The following is a 9,255-nucleotide window of genomic DNA, read 5'->3' as shown; positions in this document are numbered from 1 at the left end:
TAAATGCCATCCTCCTTCAAGAAAGTCAGATTTGCTAGAGTTAGTTCATTTTAATTTTATGGTCTGTTGAAGGTTATGGTCCATTAAAGGTTAGGTCACATGGTAGTGCACTTTACTTCGTAACTTTCATTTATGACTGTTTGAGGAAGCTTTGGGTCTATGCTTTGAAAAGAAAGGACCATGGACTTGATGTGTTCAAGCAATTTTAAGTTTCAGTTAAGAAAGAGATTATGAAAATTTTGAAGTGCATCTGTACTAATAATGGTGGCAAGTACAAAGGATCATTTGATAATTATTGTTAGTTATAAGGAATCAGACATTAAAAGACATTGCCAAAGACTCCACAGTTGAATGGTTTTGGCTAAGAGAATGAACCAAACATTAATTGTGAGAGTTAGATTTTGCTTTTAAATGCAAAGTTACCTAGATCTTTTTGGGCTAAAACTTTGTATACGGTTGCACATATGATTATTTTGTCTCCTACTGTTCCTTTGCAAGGTGATGTCCCAGATAGGGTTTGGTTTGCTAAGGATGTGTCATATGATCACTTGTGTGTGTTCAATTGTAAATCATTATTTCATGTTCCAAACAATGATAAATCTAAGTTGGATGCCAAGACTCGGTAATATATCTTCATTGTTTACAATCATAACGAGTTTTGGTACAAATTTTATGATTCGATTAAAAAGAAACTTGTGAGAATTAGAGATTTGGTTTTCTTTAAGGATCAAACCATCAAAGACATTGATAAGACGGAGAAGAGGAATCCATAAAGTAGTGGTAACTTGATCAACAGGGATCCACTTCCTCTAACTCCTTCGTCAAATCCTATTCATGATGACAAGTAAGAAGATAACATTGATGATCAAAAGGGTATAGTTAATTTTGATGATACCATAAATGAGGTTGAGAATGATCAACACCAAGCACCTATAGCTCCACCAACAATTCCACCTTAAAGATCAACTAAAGATTAACGATCTTTTCTAAGGTATTCTACTAATAAGTATGTTTTTTTAACTGACATGAGGGTACTTGAATGCTATGAGGAGGCTATGAAAAGTTAATTCAAAGGTAGATGGATTGGGACTAAGAAAGATAAACTTCAATCCTTGCATGACAATCATACCTTTGAGTTGGTAAAATTGCCTAAGGGTAAGAAATCTTTGAAAAATTAGTAGGTTTACAAGTTGAAGCAAAAAGAGAATTCCACTCCACAATACAAAGCTAGATTGGTCGTCAAAGGTTACAGTTAGAAAAATAGGATTGACTCTGAGGAAATATTTTCTCTGGTTGTGAAGATGTTCTCTATCAAAACTATATTAAGTTTGTGAACTTATTATGACTTAGAGGTTGAACAGATGAGTGTGCAAAATGCTTTCTTTCATGATGATTTGAAGGAAGAGCTTTATATGGAACAACCAAAGGATTTTTTTGTACAAGGGAAACAGGATTGCATGTACAGATTGAGGAAGAGGTTGTATTGAATGAAGCAAGTTCCAAGTTAATGGTACAAGAAGATTTAAGTCTATTATGGGGAACATGGCTACAAGAAGACTACTTCTAATTATTGTGTTTACGTTCAAAGATTCTCTGGTGATGATTTCATTACCCTATTGCTTTATGTTGATGATATGCTTATTGTTGGTTATAATGCTTCTAGAATTGCCATGTTGAAGCAAGAGTTCAGTAAGTCCTTTGCGATAAAGGATCTGAGGCCAACAAAGCAAGTTCTTAGCATTAAATTGACATGTGATAAAGAGGCCAAGAGTTATGGTTATCATAGGAGAGGTACATTGAGAAAGGACTTCAAAGGTTTAATATGGATAAAGCTAAGATGGTGAGCACTCCCCTTACTATGTAGTTCGAGTTGAGTGTCAAGCAAAGTCCATCAATAGAGAGAGAAGGAAGACATGTGAAAAGTTCCTTACTTTTTTTCAATGGGTAGTTTGATGTATACAATGGAGTGTACGAGACTTAACTTAGCCTATGTGATTGGTACTATTTTTCGATTTATTTCTAATCGAGGCAAAGAGCACTAGAATGCAGTAAAGTGGATTAAGAGATATCTTTGAAGCACTTTCAACTTGAAACTTTGTTTCGACAATGAGAAGCCCATTCTAGTTGGATATACAGATTCAGAGATGATTAGAGATATTGACTTGAGATGATCTACTTTAGGTTAATTGATCACTTTTGTAGCGGAAGTTGTGACTTGGCAATCTAGATTCCAAAAATGTGTTGCTTTATCCACTAACGAGTCTGATTTATTGTAGCTACAGAAACATGCAATGAGTTGCTTTGGATGGAGACATTTGTGCAAGAACTAAGCTTTGCTAAAAAGAGATATGTTTTGTTTTGTGATAGCCAATGCGCTATTCATCTTGGTAAGAATTTGACTTTTCATGCTCGGTCTAGACATATCAATGTGAGGTATCATTGGATACAAGAAGTTCTCGATGCTAAGTTGATAAAGCTTGAGAAAATTCACATTGATGATAAATGGTGTAGATATGTTGACCAAGACTTTACCAAAGGGAAGTTTGAAGCTTGTTGCTCGATCGTCAGTATGGCGAACACCTCCACATAGTGGGAAGGAGAGATTTGTTAGGTGTGGGGCCCCATGTGCTCCACTATGTGTAGGAAGACCATAATTTTGTGACCTATTCTTTTTAAAGAGGGCAACAACATTTTTTGTGTGAAAAAAGTGTGCGCCAACAAATCAAAAAGGAAAGGAGAAACAAAAAAAAGACAGCTTTGTTCAACAACTACGGTTTTGATCAACTCTTCAATTGAGGTTCTATCAAATGTAAGTTTATGATGATTTTTGGGTTGTGGTTTATAGACTCAATGATCTCAATTATGTTCACTAGGATTTTCCATACAGGTATTATAGCTTCAGGTTTTCGTTTGTCAAAGTTAACCCCTTTTTAGTGATATTCTCAACTTTTCTCTTAAAGTTTGCTTGAGATTATTTGTTAATAGCCTTGTTTGAGTTGTATACTCTTTATTCTGGCATGGTTGTGATCTTGTAGCAAGACTTTGATAATAATGATTTTTTAGTATCATAAATCCATAATAAATTTAGTAACATTCAGCCCAGCATCGTTCCATTGGCATCCTTAATATTAATCTGTATAAAACGTGATTTACTTTTAGTATTACGACTTTGACTATTATTACCATCCGACTAGGGTGCAGCTTGTGTCCGTTTCTTAAACCCTTCCTGCCGATTTTCTCTCTCATTTTCTCCACTTAAACATTTTTACCGCTGCATAGATATTAGCTAAAAGTGCATATTAATAGTATCTAGTAGTTTCGGGTTTGCAACTTTCTCAGCTAGTTTAACACCATGGTACGTAAATCCTGCAACTACATAGAAGCGCTCCCCAAATTGTGGCATCTGGTCTGAATTCTAATAGATATTCTTTTCAATTAATTCGTATGCGTTTGAAAGTTTACCACACATGAATGTTGCAATCATTTCTCACTATGTAGAAGAATCCCCAATCTTCCTAAAGTAATCCAGAATGACTCCTAGCATGCAATATAGAAATGAAATGAAGGATCCTTCATTAGACTCCATGCCGCATCCCTTATCTCGTTGAAGGTAGCAGCAATGCCTTCATTTGCAAACACAGGCATGCCATGTCCAACAACTATCAATGTCCATGAGACTTTATCTGTCTAAGAAATCATATCAAAAGATTAAACATGCAAGACTTACAACTCTCCACAGTTGAAGAAAACCCCTCCACGCTTCCTTTAAGTCCCACAAGTTGCATATCATTGAGCATAGGATTTAAAGGCAACAGCATCGTTAGAAATAATCTTTAAATTGGTAATCGGTGGATTTTTCCAACATGACCTCAAAAACTGAAAAAAAGATTGGGTTTTTGAAGAAGATTTTAAAAGTTTTAATTAAGGTTTTGGGTTTTGATTTAGAAGCGAGAAAGACAAGTTTGGGGGAGTATTAGCCATGGAAAAAGGGGAAGGTTTCAAGCATAAAAGCTAACAGTTAGATGATTCGTTTGGCACGTGATGTGCACGCTCACATAAAAATAAATAAATAAAATTGTGGACCAGCAAATTCAGGAATTAATAAAATTATTAGAACTTACAGCGTATAGGATATAGCTTGTGGATCCAATTGCATTTGGAATCTGGAATTTTTGCAAGCAAAACATGGCTGCTGCTATTCTTTCCTTTCAGTCTCTATCTCGTTTCGCTCCTTCTTTCCCTTTCAACAAGCAACTTAAGCTGAGAAAGCCTGTTTTATCTCTCACAGGTAATAAGTTTTCGCCATGGCCTTTTATCATTTCATATTTCTCATAAATCCCATCTATTCGTTGCAATATTTTTGTTGTACCTTGTGTGTTAAGGGACCTGCTAATAACTCCCTGTATTTGAAGCTTGCCATTTGGAAGAGATCTGGGTATTTTGTCTCCGAAGTACTTGTTTTCTGTTTGAATCATCTTTGCATGAATTTGATCGATTTGAGATTTCTAACATTACGGCATTTCAGCATGCAAATACTTCACTGTGTTGGCCTGTCTCTGTGTTGGCCTGTCTCTTCAACTTTGCAATGTAGATTTGCATATTGTTTCAATACTTCCTTTGTTAAATTCGGTGACATGACATATATGTCGTGGTTCAGTTTCCACCTGGAATTACGATTATAAACACATGAATCTGTTGCTCCTGATCCGTCTGAAATTTCATAGACTAGAAACTGAGGGATCATTTGTTGATGCAGCTTATTAAATTTGGCAGAGATTGCAGATAAGTCTGCGCCCTTTAGCTCACTTAAGCCAACTCTTTCAAGCATAACATCTGATGGCAACACAAAAGGAAGCGGTCCAAAGAAAAGTTCTAATAATGCCCCAGGAAGTAAGGAGATTGATGAAAATGAGATATCATCTAGTGGCATTAAAGCACCTAAATCGTCCAGTAAGGAAGAGATGATTGCTCTGTTTAGAAGGATACAATCTTCAATCTCCAAGGGTAAGCCTGGAAGGGCTGAGACTGAAAGTTTCAGCTCATCCGAGGATAAGTCCACAGCTGAATCAGTTATGGATGTTATTCGCGAATCAGGAATGAATGTAAAAGGTAACGTGCTTTGGCATCCAATTCCATACAGTTTTAAAGCATTCCAGTTTTTTCAAACATAATTGTTACCAACACACATGCACTGTGTTGAGGTCTGGTAAGGATAGTCACTGTTCTAGTGATTGGAATGCCTGCAAGAAAGGGAAACAAGAGTCAGACAGGCATCTTAGGATTGGCATAGACTGCCAGACCATCCTTACCAGACCTCAAAACGGACAAAGAAATTGAAGCTTTAATTCCTTGATGTGTCAAAATGGTCACCGCCAAAATTTACATATTTTACAATTTTGGCAGACACTAGATCAAAAAAGGGTACCAAGGCATTGAGATGGAGAAGTAGCATCTCTAAGAAAAGTAAAGTGGAGAAGAAAGCTACTGCAGAAACCGAGGAGTTCAATTTATCAAGGCCACCATCTAATTTTATAAAGAGGTCGCCAATACCACACCCAACAGCACACAGAACAAAGACCCCTGAGAGGAACAATGAAGTGGTGTCCACCGACGGGAAGGGCTCAGAGTTGGCAAACATGGAGAAACTAAAACTTTCTGAGTTGAAAGAACTAGCAAAAGCCAGAGGAATCAAGGGTTACTCCAGATTGAGGAAGACTGAACTTCTTCAATTGTTGATGTCATAAGGAGACAGAACCCCCTACCCTTTTTCTGTAATAGCAAATGCTAAGCTTTACTCTTATTTCCACAGCTCCAATTCAAAAAACTTGAACAGAGAAAGGCATTCTCCAATTGTATAAATATTGATAATGTTGATAATGTAATAAACCAACAAGGAAGGTACTTTGGAATTTCAAGTCAATCATATATCTCTCCGGTAAAACAAAAAACCAGATACAGTAAATAGTCAAAATCAAATAACCAAAACTTCAAACAACTCAACTGAACTTGAAATGCTACCCCTAAGCTCCAATGTTTTGAGACTTATTAAGGATGACACCTTCATATTTGACCTGGAACCATTTCATGGCATCCTCCTTTGTTACTCTGTGCTGGATACCAACACGTGACTTGCACCTGCGACGACGACCAACGCGGTACCCAGCTCGTTCCAGGACAACATAAAAGTCCATACCGTAGATACCAGTTGAAGGGTCGTACCTAGAAAGAGGACAAGGGTTGCAATTTTATACCTTCATGTAATATATAGCATCAATACTGAATGCAACTAGCAATAGAATATGCTGCCAAGAACTGCTTTTAATTAACTTATTAACAGGAATAAAAGAACAGATATCCACAAGATTCCTTTAATGGCTGCCAGTGTTAAACTAACACTAAAACTGAATTGGAGTTATAGTTTTCGAGCCACACTCTTCTTGCAAACCTTTAAACAACTTAACCCAGTTAAAAGTAGCATTGCTATTTCATAATTGCATCCTAGAGGAAGCTAACAGCAATGCAGCTCCATTATAACATCCTAACTTATAAAGCATTACAGGAGACACAAATGCATTGCCATTCAAGAAGTATAGTATATTTTTGTTTGGCCACTAGGTAGTACAGTTTTGCAATCATAAAGTTCCAACAACAAAAGAAGACCCAAACCCATGAAAGAACCCAAACCTAGCTCTACTGTGTCCATTCTATTTTAATCATAAAGCTTCAACTCGATGTTTCCATAAGACATTATAAACGTAACAACACGAATTAAAACATTAAAAATTAATAGAGGGACCAAAAATAATAAACTTACTTGATGCCAAGATCAATGTGCTCCTGGATGCCAAATCCGAAGCATCCAGTATCACTGAAGTTTCTCCTCAAAAGTTCATACTCCTTAACCTTCAAACCGCTCTCGAGAAGTTGCATAGCCTTCTCTCCCCTCACCGTCACATAGCAAGCAATCTTTTCATTACGCCTGATTCCAAAAGATCTCACAGTGTACCTAGCTGCTCACATCAACCCCACATTTTTATTTTCATTAACAACAACATCCAACCAAAAATAGAAACTAAAGGACAACATTGCGTGTCGGGATTTTACCCTTGGAGAAGACAGGGGTTTGACCACTGAGTTGTTCCAAGACCTAAATAGGAGCAAAATGGATTAAACTAGTATTAAGAAAAACATATGAAAAAAGAAAATGAATGGGTTTTTGTGGGTTACCTTAGCGGCACGGGTGAGACGATCACCGCTTTCACCGACAGAGATGTTGAGGACAAGTTTTTGAACTTTAATCTCCCTCATTGGGTTCGACAGCTTCTTTTCCGATGCCTTTTCATAGTTACATAACATAAGGAAAAAGGTTAATGAAACATGCATAAAACACAAAAGAGGAAAAATGGAAGAACCGAACGATGAAATTCAGAGAAAGAGAGGTACCATTGGGCGAACCGAAGGAAGGTGTAGAGCAGCGGCGCAGAAACAAAGAAGGCAGCGGCGTTTGAGAGTAGAGGTGAGAGAGATTAGGGCTAGGGTTTTATTTCTGTTTCAAATGCGCTTTGCCTTTTGGGCCCAGAAATGTCTTAGGCTTCAAATATCCCAATAGCTACTTTTAATTTTACTTGAACCCCGACCCAATCCATTCTCTCTTTTTTTTTTCTTTTTGCATTTTATTTTCTCAATTTCTCGGCCAGTTAAAACGCACGTTTTTCTCCATACTTTCCCAAGAATGACTAGGATCTACAACTAGGGTCAATGTTTTAAAAATAGTATTGGTAATGGAATCGTAATATTATCCATTTCTGGTTAATTCGATTTTGATTTTCTAATTTTACAAAAAATATCATTTTAGTCTTCTTTTTAGTTTTTAGTGTTTTTTTAGTTTTTAAACTTATATTGTTTGTAAAATCACCCCAAAATAGATGAAAAAGTTAATTTCTATTAACTTTATTGACGTAACATTTATGTGGATGCTATGTCAATAATTAATTATTTTAAAATGAAAAAATCAAAATTTATTAAATGTATTTAAAGTATAAAATATTTTTAATTTTAAAAAATTAATTAATTGCTAATGTAGCATCCACGTGGACTACTACGACGATGTCATGTCAACAAAGTTAACAAATATTAACTTTTCCATTCATTTGGGTGATTTAACGAACAAAGCAAGTTTAAGGGCTAAAAGAGGCGAAAAATTAAATAGACGACTAAAATGACTTTTTGTAAAGTTGAAAAGCCAAATAAATCATTATGCCTTTTTAATTTAACATAATGAATTTATTTTATTTTGGGTTTTTAAAACCTTTATTTTTTTTCTTCAATACCAATTCATTAAACATAGCTCAAAACATAATTTTTTAACACGAATTTCCTTTAATACTGATAATATTTTTGTGGAACTAAGGGCTTTATGAATACCAGGCCATAGTAATCATAGCCCTAATGGAAAATAAAATTTGAAAATATTATTTAGCGAAACAAAAGAAACTCCATATAAATGTAACTATTCTTACCATTAGATTTCATATCATCAGTCATACATTAACTATTTATGTTCCCTCATAGAAAATACTAACACATTAGTGTTTTAGGGTAATTTGTATGACAATTGACAAATTCAAGTATCGAATTGGACAAAAATTTTAAGTACCAAATTGAGCAAAAAGAAAACACTTAAGTACGAAATTAAGAAAAGTGTCAAATTTAAATTTCAAATTTTAATATTTGAACCCAAAATTAAAAAAATGTTGACTCTAGTTTATGTTGATTATAAAATAATGTTTATATTGTAATATTTTGAAGTTTTAAAATTAAAATAAGATAATAAATTCGATTATAAATTTAAAAGGGAGATATTTTGATAAAAATCAAACCATCAACTCCGAATTCGATTCCATTCATTTTATTAAAGCCTTGTTAGAATGTGTTTGATATATTTTTGAAAATTTTCATTTATTGAAAAATAAATTATGTGTTTGATAATGACATTAAATTTTTAACAAAAATAAGGTTTAATATAATAAGTAGGTGGATAGCTACTTACCACTTAAGGTCTGTTTGTACAACATAAAGTAATTGATTGAAAGTGTAATTACAAAAGAATTCAATTCCTAGACAGTTTGGCTATAAAGTGTGATTACATCGTAATTTCTTATATCATGTTTGGTACAATTTGTAATACACGTTACATAATTTATATTTTTTAAAATTATTAATTACTATAAAAAGTATCAAGACGATAAAAAGTTT

The 9,255-nt window shown here is 34.7% G+C and overlaps 2 protein-coding genes and 1 long non-coding RNA gene across 3 annotated transcripts; 1 reads left to right on the top strand and 2 right to left on the bottom strand.

Annotated features, from left to right (window-relative positions):
* Positions 1-3,409: 3,409 nt before the first annotated feature.
* Positions 3,410-4,270, bottom strand: LOC128041899 (uncharacterized). Its single transcript, XR_008196914.1, has 2 exons — positions 4,122-4,270; positions 3,410-3,763 (listed from the first exon to the last, which is right to left on the bottom strand). It is a non-coding gene; the product is annotated as an uncharacterized LOC128041899 (long non-coding RNA).
* On the top strand, positions 4,119-5,920 carry LOC105773612 (uncharacterized). Its single transcript, XM_012595639.2, has 3 exons — positions 4,119-4,288; positions 4,774-5,109; positions 5,404-5,920. The coding sequence occupies exons 1-3, from the start codon at positions 4,186-4,188 to the stop codon at positions 5,742-5,744; spliced, it is 780 nt and encodes a 259-aa protein (XP_012451093.1). The 5' UTR covers positions 4,119-4,185; the 3' UTR covers positions 5,745-5,920.
* Positions 5,826-7,609, bottom strand: LOC105773613 (60S ribosomal protein L11). Its single transcript, XM_012595640.2, has 5 exons — positions 7,444-7,609; positions 7,228-7,335; positions 7,105-7,147; positions 6,815-7,010; positions 5,826-6,219 (listed from the first exon to the last, which is right to left on the bottom strand). Exons 1-5 carry the CDS (start codon positions 7,444-7,446, stop codon positions 6,021-6,023), a joined length of 549 nt encoding a protein of 182 aa, XP_012451094.1. The 5' UTR covers positions 7,447-7,609; the 3' UTR covers positions 5,826-6,020.
* Between the last annotated feature and the right edge of the window lie 1,646 nt (positions 7,610-9,255).

This window comes from Gossypium raimondii, chromosome 6, assembly GCF_025698545.1.
Source record: "Gossypium raimondii isolate GPD5lz chromosome 6, ASM2569854v1, whole genome shotgun sequence".
Taxonomy (NCBI): domain Eukaryota; kingdom Viridiplantae; phylum Streptophyta; class Magnoliopsida; order Malvales; family Malvaceae; genus Gossypium; species Gossypium raimondii.
Note: the sequence above shows the minus strand (reverse complement) of the source record. Positions and strands in the feature narration are given on the sequence as shown.